Source organism: Sander vitreus, chromosome 9, assembly GCF_031162955.1.
Source record: "Sander vitreus isolate 19-12246 chromosome 9, sanVit1, whole genome shotgun sequence".
Lineage (NCBI taxonomy): Eukaryota > Metazoa > Chordata > Actinopteri > Perciformes > Percidae > Sander > Sander vitreus.
In genome coordinates this window covers 28,223,352-28,242,631 of record NC_135863.1, presented here as the reverse complement: position 1 = coordinate 28,242,631, position 19,280 = coordinate 28,223,352, and the positions used below count along the sequence as shown (strand labels likewise).

General features: G+C 40.8%; 1 protein-coding gene across 5 annotated transcripts in view; it reads left to right on the top strand.

Annotated features, from left to right (window-relative positions):
* kdm4aa (lysine (K)-specific demethylase 4A, genome duplicate a) overlaps positions 1-11,301 on the top strand; it is a 45,021-nt gene extending 33,720 nt beyond the window's left edge. For all 5 annotated transcript variants that reach the window (XM_078259526.1, XM_078259524.1, XM_078259525.1 and 2 more), the window contains 4 exons: positions 196-366; positions 2,126-2,245; positions 10,307-10,399; positions 10,996-11,301. In XM_078259526.1, coding sequence (XP_078115652.1) covers positions 196-366; positions 2,126-2,245; positions 10,307-10,399; positions 10,996-11,136 — 525 coding nt within the window. In that variant the 3' untranslated portion in view covers positions 11,137-11,301. The remainder of the gene's footprint in view (positions 1-195; positions 367-2,125; positions 2,246-10,306; positions 10,400-10,995) is intronic.
* The last annotated feature ends 7,979 nt before the right edge of the window (positions 11,302-19,280 follow it).

Sequence of the window (19,280 nt, the reverse complement as noted above, 5' to 3'; positions counted from 1 at the left end):
ACCATCAGCTGGCTTGAGTTAAGCTGAGACGGGCGACCGACTTTTCCTCACAACGTTTTAAAACAGTTTTGTCTTGTCGTGAATCTTGGTTCTGAACTAGGCTTTACATTAAAGTGTCCCAAATGTCAGGGACTACTGAAGCAGTGTCATTAGTAAGTGATACAAAATTTGATTTTCCTGAATCTTGTTTGACAGCGCAATAAAGCAGCCATGCAGGAGCTGACTGTGGGACAGAAGGTGATATGCAAGCACAAGAATGGCCGCTACTACCAGTGTGACGTGGTGCAGCTGTCTAAAGAGACGTTTTATGAAGTCAACTTTGATGATGGTTCCTTCAGCGACAATCTCTTCCCCGAAGACATCGTGGTAGGTTCACTGGTTTATCTTTATCTTGTCTTAATGCCAAAACATTATGCCAAATATACATTGTGTTTCACCTATATTCATTCTGCAGCGACGCACTGCTGTGAATTGCAACTAAGCATTCCTGTGAGTCCTTGAACGAGACAACTCAAAGCCCACAGTCCACCTCCGGCCCCTCGCAAATTTTGATCTGGCCCGCCTAGTTGTGCGCCAGATCAAACTGATGGGAAACTATTTTTCAAACTGTAATCACGCGACAGTCGGAGCAGAATTTGGCAGATTTCCCGACTTTTAAGACTCAGGAATTCCCAAAGAGGCAGAGGTATTCATATTCAGGCTGTGAAACAGGTTGCTGTGAGTCGGCTGTGTGGTAGCCTGCTTTTAAAAATTTAATCATTGTTTTGATTGATTTTTCCAAATTCTATGATGGCAAAGGAACGTTTTTAGGGTTTTATGTCGACCAAACTGTAAGTGAGAAAACTAAATGAGACATGCAGTAATACAGTCAAAGGTATTTTACTTTTTCTCTTATAAAAGCATGTTAATAAACTAAACATGTCTGGCCCTTGATGTGGCCCTCATTTTTCAGCGTGGCCCTTAGTGAAACTCAGTTTGACGTCCCTGGTCTAGTGTGTTGTCTAAACTGCTAAAGTCAGAACAGGTGAAGAGAACGTTGTCAGTATCTGAGCCGGTTGAAAAACGAGCTCGGTAGTGGGCGACACGCTAACTTGCTGACGGATTCTGTGTTGTTAGCTTAGCTAGAGTAGAGAATAATCCGTTAAACTGAGGCTGCTGAGGCTGTTTGGAAGTGATGTAATGTAGCGTTGTATGTGGAGTGAGCACTGCGCCGGACTGTTAGGAAATAACGGGAGTAACAGGTGAACCAGCTTTAAACGGAAAGTATTATATAGCATTTTCAGGTTCATACTCGTATTTTGTGTTTCTGCTAGGAAATGTTTACATGCTTTAATGTTCAAAAAACACTTTATCCTTTGGCTGCTGCTCCGTATTTACCCTCTGTCTGTCTTTAAGCCCCCCTCCCGAAAAAGCCCAGTCTGCTCTGATTGGCCAGCGTGTTTCCTGGAATCTCCGCTCCGCTTTTGTTTCACTAGTTGAACCTGGAGCTACTGTAATGGAGTATATAGCAGGACTTTGTTCCGTGAAAAATCACCAATAAAGGCTTCTAAACCAAATATTACATAACTGTCCAGCAGTAATTCCCAAAATGGGGGAGAAACATTGCAGCTACTTAATATGTAGCATTAGGCTAACGTTGGATTGTAATGAAACTAAGCAGCACTTTCTAGCGTCAAAGATCGCAGATAAAGGCTTCTGAACCAAACACTACACAATTGGACATGTTTCGGGGATATTGGGGAGAATTTAACAACACTGGCAGCCAAGATGACATCTTTTACTGTCGTTAGCATGTAGCTACATGCGATAATGTCAACACCGTAGTAGCTTAAAGTAGCTCCTGCCTGGAGCGAATTACCTGAACTGTACCGGATTGTTCAGAACAGTTGGAAATCTGAACATTTAAGATCACAGGGATTTATACTCAAATACATTTACCTAAATATTTGATGGTTAATGTGAAAATCCGACATTTATAACATTGTAGATATGACAGAAAAGACGGAAAAGCATAATATGTCCATTTCAAAAGTATCCCCCAGGCTAAAGCACTCAGTATAGGGGAAATATCTATGCCTGTGTTCAGTTTGCTCAGAAGTTTGTCATGTGTGTTTTTATGTTTTAGAGCCGGGACTGTGCTCAGCTCGGACCCCCACCCCCGGGTGAAGTGGTTCAGGTGCGATGGACGGACGGCCTGGTGTACGGGGCCAAATTTGTGGCAACGCATGCCATCCACATGTACCTGGTAAGATTTCCTTTTTTTGTGTGTGTGTTTGTTTTGTGTCACATGACAAAGTTTGACTTGCTGTAATTAATAGCACACAATACGCTAACAAATTGAACCTAAATATTACAATTGCCAGCACCGAAAACATGGCTGTAGCAATAGGTCGGGGCAGGCAGGTAATATAAGATTTTTCTCCATGCTTCTTTTGACCGTGGAACATGTTTTGTTGTCACATATTGCATTATTTGTGTAAACTTTTGTGTGGAAGTGTACACTGAAGTAATTGAAAAAATAATGTATAAAAGAAGTGTCTACATTCAATTAATCACTTTATATTATAAGTGACACAATATTATAATATTTGGTTTTGGAACTGGCCATTCCCAAAATAATTCTGTTTATTGTAAGTAGATTTTAATATTAGATCTATAAATGTAGCCTTTGACTCTGTAAACCACAACATACGGTGGCCTTGCAGTCTAAGCAGCCATTGTTTTAGGTTCCATTGATACAATCAAATTGGAAACGGGAAGTCCAGTTTGAGTTACACAGTCGGAAAGTCTAGCAGATGCCAAAACACAGCACAGCAATTTATAATATTACGGGGAAGGATTTTGCTGCTCTGGCAAGTTCAGACAGCAGCAGTTTTTTGAACTTCCATTTGGACGAGCCCGAGGTAAACGTTAGAAATGTTGTGTTCATGCTACAAAGTAATCCCCCTGGAAACAGCACTTATTTGACGTATTTGATTGGCCAACGAGTGCTGCTGTTTGTTTGAACCTAAGACATGTATATTACAATTAGGGCTGCGCAATTTTATCGAAATCGCTACATAAATATTGGGACATCGACACAATTCTAATCTTTTTGGCTCAATACACCACCACAATGGAGTTGAAATGAAACGAACAAGATGTGCTTTAACTGCAGACTTTCAGCTTTAATTTGAGGGTATTTACATCCAAATCAGGTGAACGGTGTAGGAATTACAACAGTTTGTATATGTGCCTCCCACTTTTTAAGGGACCAAAAGTAATGGGACAGATTAACAATCATAAATCAAACTTTCACTTTTTAATACTTGGTTGCAAATCCTTTGCATTCAATTACAGCCTGAAGTCTGGAACGCATAGACATCACCAGACGCTGGGTTTCATCCCTGGTGATGCTCTGCCAGGCCTCTACTGCAACTGTCTTCAGGTCCTGCTTGTTCTTGGGGCATTTTCCCTTCAGTTTTGTCTTCAGCAAGTGAAATGCATGCTCAATCGGATTCAGGTCAGGTGATTGACTTGGCCATTGCATAACATTCCACTTCTTTCCCTTAAAAAACTCTTTGGTTGCTTTCGCAGTATGCTTCGGGTCATTGTCCATCTGCACTGTGAAGCGCCGTCCAATGAGTTCTGAAGCATTTGGCTGAATATGAGCAGATAATATTGCCCGAAACACTTCAGAATTCATCCTGCTGCTTTTGTCAGCAGTCACATCATCAATAAATACAAGAGAAGCAGTTCCATTGGCAACCATACATGCCCACGCCATGACACTACCACCACCATACTTCACTGATGAGGTGGTATGCTTTGGATCATGAGCAGTTCCTTTCCTTCTCCATACTCTTCTCTTCCCATCACTCTGGTACAAGTTGATCTTTGTCTCATCTGTCCATAGGATGTTGTTCCAGAAATGTGAAGGCTTTTTTAGATGTTTTTTGGCAAACTCGAATCCGGCCTTCCTGTTTTTGAGGATCACCAATGGTTTACATCTTGTAGTGAACCCTCTGTATTCACTCTGGTGAAGTCTTCTCTTGATTGTTGACTTTGACACACATACACCTACCTCCTGGAGAGTGTTCTTGATCTGGCCAGCTGTTGTGAAGGGTGTTTTCTTCACCAGGGAAAGTATTCTTCGGTCATCCACCACAGTTGTTTCCCGTGGTCTTCCGGGTCTTTTGGTGTTGCTGAGCTCACCGGTGCGTTCTTTCTTTTTAAGAATGTTCCAAACAGTTGATTTGGCCACACCTAATGTTTTTGCTATCTCTCTGATGGGTTTGTTTAGATTTTTCAGCCTAATGATGGCTTGCTTCACTGATAGTGACAGCTCTTTGGATCTCATATTGAGAGTTGACAGCAACAGATTCCAAATGTAAATAGCACACTTGAAATGAACTCTGGACCTTTTATCTGCTCCTTGTAAATGGGATAATGAGGGAATAACACACACCTGGCCATGGAACAGCTGAGCAGCCAATTGTCCCATTACTTTTGGTCCCTTAAAAAGTGGGAGGCACATATACAAACTGTTGTAATTCCTACACCGTTCACCTGATTTGGATGTAAATACCCTCAAATTAAAGCTGAAAGTCTGCAGTTAAAGCACATCTTGTTCGTTTCATTTCAACTCCATTGTGGTGGTGTATAGAGCCAAAAAGATTAGAATTGTGTCGATGTCCCAATATTTATGGACCTGACTGTATATGGACTAGCGCAATATTTGTTAAAGGCCAAATATGTGTCAAATCATTCTGAATTAAGTATTGAAAAATGTCCATCTCTGCAGGGATCCTTTCCCTAATGTTGTCAGACAAAAAAGAATAGTAATCTGAGCATGTCAGCGGCAAAAACAGCACTTTTAGTGGACTCTTACTGATGCTGAACGTTTGTCCTATAGCAGGAGTCTTCGATGTTTTTTAAGCCAAGGGCCCCTTAACTCAAAGAGAGATGGAGCAGGGACCCTCTACTACATATATTGTATGAAATGAAGTTGCATAATAAACTGGGCCTACAGTAACATGTAGGGCGGCCTAAAGCCTTTATATATACCTTTTTAGTGCACAGAATACTAAGCTATTAAAATAGCCTATTCATTGATGGCATGGTTTTATAATTCATGTTTTAATGTTAAACATACATTAGTACAGTAAATCCTCAGGAAGAACTGTATCTGTGGATGGCCTTAGTGACTACCTTACCTATAGGCCGGTAAGCAGTGGGGATTTATATTTGCTGATAATATGTTGGATTCATGTTAAGACGTTTACATTTTTGAAAAAAAAATTAAAGCTTTAGCGCGTAACTTTTTGATATTAATGAACGTCCGTTACATTCAAGTCATTGCCAAATGAGTTGTGTTGGGGATTTCCTCCTCTGTGTCCCCCCTTTTGGGACAATGTGTCTGACTCCAATAAAAGACCTATATATCCCCGCGCATTCGTTAAATTGAAATTACATTGATCCTGAGCAAGAGCCAAATAAGACGCTAAGATAAAGTCAAATGCATTCGTTTAATCAGTCAAGCATCGGAGTTTCGATACACAGATCTGTGGGATCGCAAAGCACACAGAGTCTAAGTTTCCCTAGCAACAGACGAAAAGTCGGAGCCGGTCCACGTATCTCTAGACTGTCAGACCTTGTGAGCCCCGTTCTATACTTCCCCTCATCTCTTATACTTTCTTTCTTGGGCCCCTTCTTTTCTCCAGCTTAGGGAGTTATCTTCACACAACACACGCCAGGGTCGAGGCCACTGTGCTGTGTCTTGTCTAGGCCTGTCACGATAACAAATTTTGCTGGACGATAAATTGTCCCAGAAATTATTGCGATAAACGATAATATTGTCGTTCCGAGACCATTTTCATGTTTTCAAAGTGAGTGTTTTTGCCAACACTCACTTTATTGGAAGTGCATTTTTAACAGTAATGTCAACAATGTATCTCCTCCTGACATTTTAAGTTGAACTTAAAAACTATTTCCTGAAAAAAATACATGTTTATAAAAAATAAAATGCAGTCTTTCTTGACTTCACTTAACATAAATACTTGTTTTTCTAAAATATAAAATAAAGACAGTCTTTCTTGACCTGACATATTTAACTGTTAACACTGTAATGGCAAAAATTACTATTTATAATCTACATTGTTTATAAATGTAACTATTACATTATTTTTAACGTGTTTTATGAACATTGATCCTGTTGTTCACAGCATTAGAGCAGCAAGGAGTGGTTTTACAAAACAAAACGAGTGTATAACACCACATGTAGGCTGATATCATGTCTACTTTTGTTACTTTGGCCTAATCTTATGTTGTAATCGCATGTTATGAGTGAAACAGTGGAGTGGGGCGAGTAAACCAGTGGTTGTACCTCATTAACAGAAGCTTCTCAAACCTCTTGTCAGAAAGTTTATTTCTTCTAGGCGTGAGCACCAAACCTCCCGGACTGAAAAGCCGCTCCACAGGAGCACTTGATGGGGTTGGAGTGTTACACTTCAAGAAAATGTTCTTTATGTTTGAAAACTGATGCAGAATCTGAAGGTCATAGGCTGACCTCAGGTAGTCCATGACTTCATTTTCTGCAGAGTAGGTCTCCTTTGGCTCTGCCTCAAAAGTGAAAAAGTCCATCTCACCTTGGCTGGCTGATGTGGTGGGCACACTGGCAGGGCTCTGTGCTGCAGGAGCAGTTGTGCGGCGGCACTCTGCTGTCAGAAGCTCTTTTACTCGCTCCCTCCTACCTGCATCTCTCAGCCATCGGAGTTTGAATTTTGGACAACTGACAGCGGCGAGAAGGGCATCTTAGTCGTCCAGCACACCGGCAAAACGAGTCTGAATAGCCTGAAAAAAAATAATTGATATGTTTATGCCTACAAGACCTTTTTACTTTAATTACTTGTAAACCATGCTTAATGTGGAATCAATATTATGTATTTAATTTTGTTTTAGGTTACTTACTGACATTTGTATTTGTTTTAATCTTCTTTTGCAATGATAATGAATATTCTGTTCCATGTTCATGAATAGTGTGATGCAAGACATTTTAACTAGCTTAAAAGATGGAACATACCTGCACTATGGCATCTGGAAGGCCTTCAGTCATCCTGGAGAGGGCATCTTTCACAGCCAGGGTCTTCTGCATCAGAACTTCAAGTGTGGGTAGTAAAGTCCCATAAGGACAGTCACCTTGTAAAATGTCCAGTGCTGCAGTCAGAGGCTTCATGGCGGTGCAGTACTCATGCAGCTCCCAGCTTGGTGCACAGAGTATTCAGCTCACTCATGGGGATTTCTGCAATTCTCTCTACAGCATCAAAAAAGGAATTCCATCTTGTGGATGTTGGTACCAGGAGCTTTCTTTTGCTGACTTCCTCCACTGTTTCTGATGCAAGGGTAGATCTACTTGATTTGGTCCAAAGAGCTGTGCATTTTGCTGTGCTGTTCCTATACACAGCCTTGGTCTCTGCATTGGAAGTTAAATATTTCTCCACACCATTTGTGGAAATGAGGTTGATGGTGTGTGAAGCACACCTGTGGTGCGGGGGAAGAGACAGCTGACCATCACTTTCATCCTCAGCTGAGAGGATTTCTGTGACATCATCATCATCATCTGCGGGGGTGGACTCTCCGTCCTCCGTCTCATCATCAGACTCTGTGACAGGCTGATAAACTTTAAACGCCTTGACAAAGTTGGATCCATTATCAGTCACTGTTGCAACTACTTTGTTGAGTAGTCCATATGAAGAGTGAATGTTTTCGATTTCTGCACCAATAACATCATACGTGTGTCTACCGTGAGTTCTCCTACATGCCAACGCAGCCTTTTTGCGCTCTAATGTGGATCTAGTGATCCAGTGGAGCGTTACTCCCATATAACTTCTGTTGTTAGCAGTCCAAATACCCGCGGTAGTTGACACAAAGTCGACCTCATTCAGCGCGGCCTTCAGATGTCTCTCCATCACTGCATACTCCTCCTCCATGTAAGAAGAAAAAGCTGTTCTGTGAGGCAACTCGGCATTGACAGTAGTAGGGATCTTGTTTATTATGGCACGAAACGAAGGCGAGTCAACCGTGTTTAAGGGCAGCATTTCCTCTACAACCTACTGCCCGACCAACTTCTTCAACTCTCCCCCACTTACTGGTTTTGCACCGAAGTCCAGCTTTTGTTGTTTGGGTGGTAGGGGGGGACCTTCTTCTCTCTGCTTCGCACCACCTGGCGGGACTTGCTCTGTAAGTTTGACTGTGCGGTGCTGCGACTCCAACTGTTTCTTCAACTTTGACGTAGTGTTTTTGTAGCCAGATAGCACTTTGTCGCCACCAGCACAGAGTGTACAACGAACCTTAATATTGCCATTTTTAGCTGACACAAACTCAAAATAGTGACTGTATTTCCAGCTAGAAAACGCGCATCTCTCTCCTCCCTCCATTGTTGTTGTTTACGTTTGTGTCGCTGCGTGGTACACGTTAACTGTCCACATGCTGAAAACGTGACTTGTCGTCGCATACGTGACTTCACTCCCCGAGACGCAAGAAGAAAACAAAAACGATATATATTTTTACTAAGGAAAATGACAAAAATAGTAACGCACAGTGACTTGGATAAGTAACTTTAATCTGATTACTGGTTTGGAAATAGTAACGCGTTAAGATTACTCGTTACTGAATAAAGTGGTCACATACTTGTAACGCGTTACCCGGCATCACTGTAGACTACAGACTCTGTACTACATTTAACAATTATTTATTAAACACTAAATATTATTTTAAATAATATATAATTAATAAATTAAATCTTATCTATATGGCTATCTGCCACATGAGTGTAGTAAATGTTTGTACCAAAATAGTTCTGTTTTTCAGTCTTCGTTTTGGCGAAGGTGCTGCTTTTGCTCCTCTGCAGGTCGGAGCTTCGTGGGGGCGGGCCGACACACAAACGCACACACACTCTGGCGCAACCCTGACACACTTTCCGCGCTCCGTGTACGCGGGCAGCTGTAGGCTTGTACCGTTAATATTCACGCAGCCACTTTCCTGAAACCGCTCGCGAGACTGACAAGTCCACAGCCTGTCTCCACCGCCTCCACCTGCAGGTTGTCAACTGTGGTTTGGAATGAAAGGGAGAAAACAGGACGCCGAGTAACACGGCGGATATTGCTCATATACTTCTTTTTTTTTTTTTAACGGCGCCTTAACTGCAAAGTGCTGCGGGAAACCCTGCTCCAACTCTCAACTAGCGTTTTCTGTCTCTCTCTCTCTCTCTCTCTCTCTCTCTCTCTCTCTCTCTCTCTCTCTCTCTCTCTCTCCCCGCCAGGAGTCCCGCCCACACAAAGAGCATGTGACTGACGAGAGGGTTCACTCCTCGTTACGCTAAGGAACTAAGAGTGGTCTTCCAGTCTCTTTGGTAGAGAGAGAGAGAGAGAGAGAGAGAGAGAGAGAGACAAGGAAAACAAACAAGCATGCAAATGGAAATTATCATATTATTATCATTTTTTTTATCGTGCGATTAATTGATTTATTGACTATCGTGACAGGCCTAGTCTTGTCTTCATTTGCTCTCCGGTACATTCTGCTCCTCTTTCACTTGTTATTATTACTCAATGTACTTTGCTCGAGGCCACTGTGACCCTAACTATCTTATAGTTACGGCTTAAAGGTGCTGTAGGTATGATTGTGAAGATCCAGGACTTAGCCAAAGAATTTGAACATCGACAACTTCTCAGTCCCTCCCCTTTCTGCTAAAGCCCAAACGGTCTCCTAAGCCCCTCCCCCCCCCACAAGGGAGAGCTGTGCACGATAGAGCGCGTGTGAAGAGGGGGGGAAGGGGAGGAAACCTATCTGCAGCTTGTGCGCGGGGAGGGGAGGATGCTATGAAATGCGTGTGCCTGAGCAGTGATTGACACGCAGTTAGACACCATAAATAAGACCGCTAAATAAGCATACACCAAAACACACTTGGTCTCTTATGGAAACCTATTACATTCTTTATCTGCAAATAGTAAGGACATTATTCTACAGTTAAAGGCTGCATCACAGTAAAGTGATTTCATTTTCTGAACTTATCAGACTGTTCTAGCTGTTTTATTATTTGCCTTTACCCACTTAGTCATTATATTCACATCACTGGTGATCATTTATCCAAACTCTCATTGTGTTAAAGTTTTGTGAAAGCACCAATAGTCGACCCTATAATATCGCCGCAATATCGACGATGTACTTGGTCAAAATATTATATTTGATTATTTTTTTTTTATATATATATGGTCCAGCTCTACTCTATTTGTGTCCTGACTGTTTTGTTTGCTACATTTCTGGAATGTAGGTGGAGTTCGAGGATGGGTCACAGCTAACAGCCAAGAGAGATGATGTCTACTCTCTGGATGAGGAACTCCCCAAGAGAGTCAAATCCAGACTGGTAAATGCAACCCAAACCACTCACATGGACGCTTTAATCCACTGTATATATTTCTAATCCTGTGTTTATTTAACAAAGACTGAGTTGGAACTAAAAATAGGATTGGGCATCAAGAACTGGTTCCAACTTGGTTCCAATCGTTTCAAAAAATTCCAATTCCAATTGAATCGTTTTTCTATTGGAATAGTTTGGAAAAAATGTGGTTTCGATCTGATCATCGGTTCCAAATTTAACATGTGCAAGTTTTGGTTTCCGAGGCGACCACCGTACTTCCAGGCGCTTGTTGTGTTGCAGCCATGGAGCACAGTAAGAGGCGCTCTTTTGGCTTTATTTTGACGTTGGAAAAAGCCCGGTTAGACTGTAAATCACCAATAAAATAAAATGTTCCTCTTATCTGTGAAATAAACATGTGAGCCGTTTAACTCCACCCCTCAAAGAATCGGAATCGAAAAAGAAGGATCCCGATTGGAATCAGAATTGTTCAAATCACAACGATGCCCAACCCTAACTAAAAATGAGTAAAAAAAACAACAAAAAACCAAGCGATTGAAAAGCCGTGTCCGTGTTGTCATGCAGTCTGGTGTTTGTCTCTGCAGTCCAAAGCGTCGGACATGAGATTCGACGGCATCTTTGAAGAGAAGGAGATCATCCAGGAGTCCAAGAGACAGAGAGTGATCAACTCGCGTTACAGGGGGGACTACATAGAGCCTGTGATTTACAGAGCCATCATGGAGTAACCCCACCCACCCACCCACCCACACAGCACCAGCACTGACAGACTGACCCGTGCTCACTGTACTTTAACCTAGCAGCTAGCCGCTGACAAGAGTGTAGCTCCGGACCACTTTCTTCTGGACTCGCTTTGGACTGTTCACGATTTTATTTTATTTTTTTTTTTATTTTTTTTTTATTTTTTTTTAACTTCTCGTTCATCCGTCTTTGCTTTTGTCTGACCGCGAAACAGGAAACGGCAGTATTTTTTTGGTTCAGTTTTTCCAGAGGACTCCACACAGTGCAGTAGGCTGACGCCCAGCCCTGGCAGGACATAAAAGTAGGAAGTAAGACAAAAATGACATTTGTACTAAAGTAGCATTTTGACAGTAAGGCAACTGTATAAGACAATGCTGGAGTTCAACTTTAATTACAGTAATGTTCAATACATTGATCTTTACTAAACATTTTAATAAATATGCAACACAGGAGTTTAAGTTTCAAGGATAATATCAGCGTCATTTTATTTATTTCTTGCTGCCGTTAGTGGCTATGATACGGAAAAGGTAAAAGTTTAGATTGATTTTATTATTTTTATTTATTAGTATATAGTACTAAATTGTGCCCTAAAATGGCTGAATAATTATTTAAAATTAAAAGCCTTGCCATTATTCGTTTAGATCCAGTCCCTCCCACACTTCTTAATTTAATAACTAATTTGTGTGCCCGAGTTATTCATTTGAGGATATGATTTCCTAAAGTGTATGCTGGAATTGCTCTAGCGATTATTTTCATGAATTAATCTGCCACTTATTTTATTTTGTCTATGCAGTGTCAGAAAGGAGTGAAAAATGCTCAGCAGAATTTTCCTGAGCTAAAATGATAAATATTCATGTTTGTGCATTATGATTCAGTTTTTAATGCTGTTTGGAATACTGTAAACAGAGAAAAGCAGCAAGCTTCTCATCGGGAAGCAGTCCATGTTTGGCATTTTTGCTTGAACATGGACTAAAATGATTCATGTTGACTTCAGATGTTACCGCTGATACCTGCCGTGCTCCATATTCTGAGGAGGTAGGGCTTGAGTTCTGCTATGCTATGCTATGCTAATTTCATTTAGAAATGTGCACCATGTGAACATAACACAAATTAAAATAATGAATTCCTTAAAACTAGATATTGAAATAGGGCCGCTCTCAGACACAGGGACATAATATTACAGAATAAAGCAGGACCCTAACTCCAGCCAACACAAGTCATAACTTCAAAATGAAAAATAAAGTCATGTAGCCAACACATAAGGTAGCGAATGTGTCAGGCAGCAGAGCTCGACACTCGGCCCGTCACTTAGCTTCACTGCGTAATACGTATTGGCTTTACGAACCTCTCTAAGTTTAAAGTCACACATCATTGAAACAAGTATTTTTTTTTCTTCTTTTTAACCCTTGTGTTGTCTCTTCCATTCGACCATGCACTTGCTGGGTCAAAACTGAACATCAACACTTTTTCTGACCTTTTTTGGCGCTTTTTTTCGACACTTTTGGCACTTTTGTTTAACGTTTTTGGTGCATTTTGTGACGTTTAACACTTTTTTTCATTCCCATGTACAGTATAAACACCACTAACACCAACTTATTACCAGTCTTGCGCCTATTTTTGGAATTCATGGTCAATAAACGTCATTTATAGGAAATTATACGTAATTCTTGAGTAAAAAAAAAAAAAGAAGCATAAATTATGAATTATTTAGACTGTTATTAAAGGAAGGCTCGTCACAGAAGGGTATATGTCAAAGTTAAGTCAGGATAAAAAAAAAAAAATTTAAAATGCTAAAAAATGGACTCAAACACTCTAACGTTCTCTGTAAGTAGAGATTCGATCTTTTGTTGTACTTGCGAAGCGCGTTGTATGGAACCATCCGTGTTATTTTTGGGTAATTTGATTAGATTTGATTAGGATCCCCATTAGCTGATGCAGAACATCAGCTACTCTTCCTGGGGTCCACTCACACCCAATTACAATTGGGTAGTTAAAAAGAAACCCATATTTCTGATATAGTTTGACCCTAAGACAACACAAGGGTTAACACGAGTTGCAATAGCCACAGTTATGGCTAGACTCTTTACACGCGTTAATCGGAAAACAAATTTGCACTGATATTATCCTTTTTTAATTCTAAGAAAACTTCACCCCAATTTTTTTTGTATCTTGTAAGTTAGCTACTTGCCTCCGATAGCCTGGAATGATGCACAGAATGTTTGTACTTGCGATACTTACATGAAAAAGTGCCAGGCCATTTTGCGAACCAATGAAGTTACAGGTGGAATATTTTTACTGAAACTACTGAAAGTGTACCCATACCAAATCAATACTTTTTTCAATACATTACTTTGAAAAAATGTTGAGATTTTTTTCTTTGCGCATGTGCGTGGAAGAAAAACAAAAAAGCCAAAGTTCTTAAATGTTGTCGAAACACAAACAGATGTACGTTAACTTCTTGCCTCGAAATTGGCTAAACATTCAATTGTTGTCGGGAACTATCTGATCAAAGAGTAGGTAAACAAGATCACACATCTGACCAGATATTCACTGACAGCTTTTTTCAAATGGATATCAATATTCGAAAGTTTAAAATCGAAAAGCACTTGACTAGTAGAATAAAAAATAAATTAAACAAAAAACGTTCCCAGACAAACATTAGTGATGAGGATTGGTGGAGCATGGCATTCATTCGTGACCTTAGTAACAGACGCGGGAATAAACTGATCTCAAAGGTCCTTTTTAGGCTATGTTCTCACTTGGCGTCTTTTTTTTTTTTAAGCTGCAAGCGTCTGTTTTACATTATAATCCTGTGGAGTAAACGTGTTTTCAAAAAAATAGTGAGCGCCACCACCGACTTCTTTTCTGCAGTTCGGAGCGTCTCTTTGAAGTTGAAAAAAAGTTCAACTTTTCTGGAAAAAACGCCCTATGTCAAGCGCTTTTTTGACAGGCGGAGCAGCCAGACCCGTCTTTTCTGTAACAACAAGAAAAAATGGAGTCTGAGCACAGTGAGTTATACAGTACTCTCTCGCTTTGTTTATCTAACGTTAGCACCGCTCTCGCTCTCTCTGTTCTTTCTCAAGCTCGCTCCACCGCTTTGTTTATCTAACCTACCTCTCTCTCTCTCTCCTTTCTCAAGCTCGCTCCACCGCTTTATCTAACATTAGCACCTCTCTCTCTTATTTCTCTAGCTCGCTCCACCGCTTTGTTTATCTAACATACCTCTCTCTCTCTCTCTGTTCTTTCTCAAGCTCGCTCCACCGCTTTGTTTATCTAACATTAGCACCGCTCTCTCTCTCTCTCTCTAGCTCGCTCCACCGCTTTGTTTATCTAACATTAGCACCTCTCTCTCTCTCTCTGTTCTTTCTCTAGCTCGCTCCACCGCTTTATCTAACATTAGCACCTCTCTCTCTTTCTCTGTTCTTTCTCTAGCTCGCTCCACCGCTTTATCGAACATTAGCACCTCTCTCTCTCTCTCTGTTCTTTCTCTAACTTGCTCCACCGCTTTGTTTATCTAACATTAGCACCTCTCTCTCTCTCTCTCTTGCTCTGTTCTTTCTCTAGCTCGCTCCACCGCTTTGTTTATCTAACATTAGCACCTCTCTCTCTCTCTCTCTCTCTCTCTCTCTCTCTCTCTGTTCTTTCTCTAGCTCGCTCCACCGCTTTGTTTATCTAACATTAGCACCGAACCACATAGCGCTCTAGGATACTGTAGCAGTAGCTGTTGTTATAACAACAAAAGACACTCTCTGCTGCTTTTTGGATCCAAAACGCTGCCAGCTTCTAATTTAGTTCACTACAAAAACGTCCTAGTCAACTTTTTTTTGTTAAAAAAAAAGACGCCAAGTGTGAACATGTGAGCCTAACTGACTTTTCTCCGGGCTTTTAACTGCAGTTTGAAGCTCTAAGAAAAGCATGCAAGTGGCCTTTGAGTTGCGATTATTCTGTTATACGTACATTTGTTGTTTAATAAAAAAGTGCGACCAAGATATGTATTGAGCAGACATTACGTTTCAGTGTGAAAATAAATCGAGGTTTGAAATGCAGTTTCGGAGATAGTTTTGGACACACGAGTGGAATGCTGCAAACCTGGCGTGAGCAATTTAAACCTTTCTACTGAAAAGTTGTCTGATAGAATGTCCCTACAACTTTGCTCAGAAATTGCTCACACTTGCGAGAAGAAACCTTTGACCACAGCATTCCAGACGACATGGTTGCAACAAATGCATACAAAACTAACAATCTACGTATGAAGTATTTCTTTGCGCAATACCATTTAATCCAGTGATTATGCCTCCTCCTAAACTATAACTATGAACTGCATTCCTTAATATGAATTTAGTCAAACAGAATATAGCTTGTTGTTACCAGCCTATTTATAACGGTGCTTTGAGAAAGTAACCACTGCAGACACAAGTCTGCAATAATACTGCGGAGGGTTGAGTTTCATGATGTATGTTCTATTTTTTCTACAGTATATAGATGCATTTTCAAGAAACCATTCAGATTTTTATAAACCCGCTTTGTCTACCCACTTGTTTCCTCACTCTCCTACTGAAAGCCGTGCATTGCACTTTTATTTAAAGTTTTGCGAGGGACATTTGAAAAGTTGTGTGCTGCCATTGCCGATTTGTTTGAAAAATCTGTTTTTAAAATGTTAATTGTACATTTATTGAAAAACAATAAATAAATAAATGTCTTACGGATTGTGCGCCCCACCCTCTCAATCAAGCTCAAGCCTGAAAACTTGTTCTTGTTGTTGTGAGAGTGCAGACATAGGAACGCTAGTTTTCTAGTTTAGATTCAAAGGACCTGCTTTCATCAGTCCAGTGGAGAATACATTTATTTTATTCATAAAGTATCAACAGAATTATACATGGAGGGGAGGGGGGGGGTTCTTATCTATTTTATTGCGTCGTTTTGTAAAACATGTGTATGTGTATTTTCACAGAAACCTGTGGAGTGTAAATGGCATGTAGTCTATTTTAAGATGTTACCTGTTGCCCCAGGAGATGAGCTGTCTGTTCTCGTTGTATAACTGAACTTCCAGTTCATTCATCATTCAGTTTGTAAAAAAAAAAATAAAAAAAAAAATAAAAAACTCATTGGTTTGTTTCAGTAAAGAAATTTGCTTCAGCTAACTATTTGTCTGTCTTCATTTGACATTAACTCACATGTTATTTATACTTCTTTTTTGTCCTCAAGATTACATTTTTGGGGCACTTTAGACCGTTATTATATAGGACAGCTGAAGATGTGAAACGGGAGAGAGAGGCAGAACGACACGCAGCAAAGGGGCTGCAGGTCAGAGTCGAACCCGCGGCCGCTGGAATCAAGGACTGAGCCTTTGCACATGGGGTGCATGCTCTACCAGCTGAGCTATCCAGGCTCCCCGTTATTCATACTTCTTGATAAGATAACATAAGATGGACTTTGAAATTCACTCGTCACGATACCTGTTTTTCTTACCCGTAATTAAGAATTTAGGGTTACACTTGAATGTATCTACATAAGAGTGACATGACACTGTCATGAACGTGTCATAAACATAAACAAGTCAAACATTTATGACATAACGCTTCTTTTAGGAAGTGTCATTCGGTTTTTGTCATGACAAGTTATGGTTAGAGTTAGGGTTAAGGCAGTGACACACCAACCAGATAATCGGCCGTCGGGCAGTCTGGCGAGGTCAGTGACTCGAGTCTGTTCGGTGTGTTCCCTGCCGTCGTCCATCCGAGGAGCTGTCAGCCTAACCGACTAACCGGCTAACCCGGAAATGACGAGCGGGATGAGATTCAGCAACTGCATGGCCTATTTCTCGCTTAAAATGTTTTCAGAAACACGTTTCGGTGAACTATTTTAGTAAAATACGAGATTGTATTCTGAATGAGCCGCCATTATGCCCGGTTGAAAAATCCAGGAGCAGCCAGACCCACGTGTTAGGGTTAGTAGGGTTAGGGTTAGTGTTAGGGTTAGGGGGTTAGGTTTAGGGGATAATAGGTTGGGTGTAATTGGCTACCAAATTGGGAGAAAGGGGGATAAAATCTGATACACATTTATGAAAAAGGAAATGTGGGAACATAGGGCCTAATTTTGGAGAAAAATGTGGGAACATAGGGCTGTGGGAACATAGGCACGTTCCCTTCTGTTCATCACACATTTTGCCAGTGGTGGAAGAAGTATTCAGATCCTTTACTAAAAGTACTAATACCACACTGTAAAAAATACTCCATTACAAGTTAGAGTCCTGCATTGAAAATTGTCATAATCCTGTGTTTGGTTCTGGTTTTGTTGGTGGCTTTTTTTTTGTGTTTGTGCCTTTTCTGCTCTCCTCTCTGCAGGGCATGTGTATGGTTGGGGGGCGTAGCTGGCTTCTCCAGGCAGCTGACGAGGCCCACCTGTATCCACTCACCTCATCACTCTCTCCATAAGCCTGGTCTTCACTCCACTCCTCTGCCAGATACTTCTGTCATGTTTCGGTAGCGCTCTGCGGCCCACTGGTTTTTCCTACCAGTGAAAGATTTTTGTTGTTTTGATTCTGATCTCGGCTTTTGTCCAGTCGACTTACCGGTTATTGTTTTGTTTACTCAGCTCTACAAGTGTGCCACGCTGCATAGGCCTATCACGTTACTGATTTCCCATACTAGTATTCCACTCTGGCTCTGAGGAACATCTCCAGCCGGCCAGCTCCCTGCCACCCCTGCTCTTGCTTGAAGACGTTTTTGTTCGAATAAACTTTTGTTCACTTATCTACCCGTTTCTGTTCTCTGCGTCAGGTCAACACGCCAGTATTTCGCAACAGAAAATGTTACTTGAGTAAAAGTCTGTAAATATCATCAGGACTATGTACTTAAAGTATTAAAAGTGCACTATGAGTTCCTGCGTCGTCACTTCTGTTGACGTTCCAAGTAAATTTCAAACAAAACAGAGCAAGCTCGCACCTCCCACCATGTTTCTGTAACTGTCGTGACTAACTGACTAACTGCTTTTTCACGGTGTATTCAGGGGGCAGGCAGCTAGCGGATCAAGGAGAGATGCCTACGATTTGAGAGAGAAATGAAACCGCGCTGAAACCATGCAGGAACGCATAGTACACCTTTAAAAAGTACTCAATGCAGAAAACCCCTCACATTTTAGAAACTGGAAACGATCCAAACAGTTCTGTCAATGAAATGAAGTGTTTAATGGTCTAATCATTTCAGCTGGACTTGTAGGCCGTTGTATTGCTGGCTAGTTTCATTTATAATAAAACATCAGATTTTATAAACTATTTTTTTTTTGGTGCAGAAATCTCAATTTGTAAAGTAACTAGTAACAAAAGCTGTCAGATGAATGTGGAGTTAAAAGTAGCAGTATTTCTCTCTGAAATGTAGCGGAGTAGAAGTAGAAAGTAGCCTCAAAAGACGAGACTCAAAGTACAAGTAGGCTACCTCAACATTTGTACTTATTTACAATGAGTAAATGTACTGTACATTCCACCACTGCACTGTGAAGCAAATCTCCGACTCAAACAGAAAACATTCATTTGTTTGACTTCATCTCTTTTTTTTCTTTCTTTTTTATCAATATTTCATTCTTTAACTAAAAACACTTTATGATTTCTGTAATCAGTTGACTGTCTTTACCTGAGTTTCAAAACATGCAAAAGCATCAGCTGTGGTAGAAATGTATCCAACAGTTCAATAAGCATGAAGAAATGTATGTGTGTATTATGATGGTTTGTTATTTTAAGATAATTCTTCACTCTGTGCCGCTCTATGTGAGGAGGCTCGAGGTGTCTGGAGGTTAAGATAAGAATGTGAAGACCGTGATGATGTCCTGACTCCCATGGTAAACAGCCTACCAGGGCCCCTATGGTGGCTGATTATACGTGAGAGAGTATTCTTTGTGACAGGGGGATACACTCTGTTGGGCTGAGTGAATGTAAAGTTAGGCCTACTTTAAGTTTTTGGTAGGCTATATTCTGTGTACGAGCTGTACAAAGAAAACCAGTTGTAGCCTATGTCTTTTTTTTTTCCTTTTGCGATTCAAAAAAATACTTAGTGCATTCTATTCAAGGCGTAGTCGTCATTAAAAAAAGATTTGTCACTGAAGTTTGGCGTGACGTTCTCTCCGTACAGAGTTGGACTTG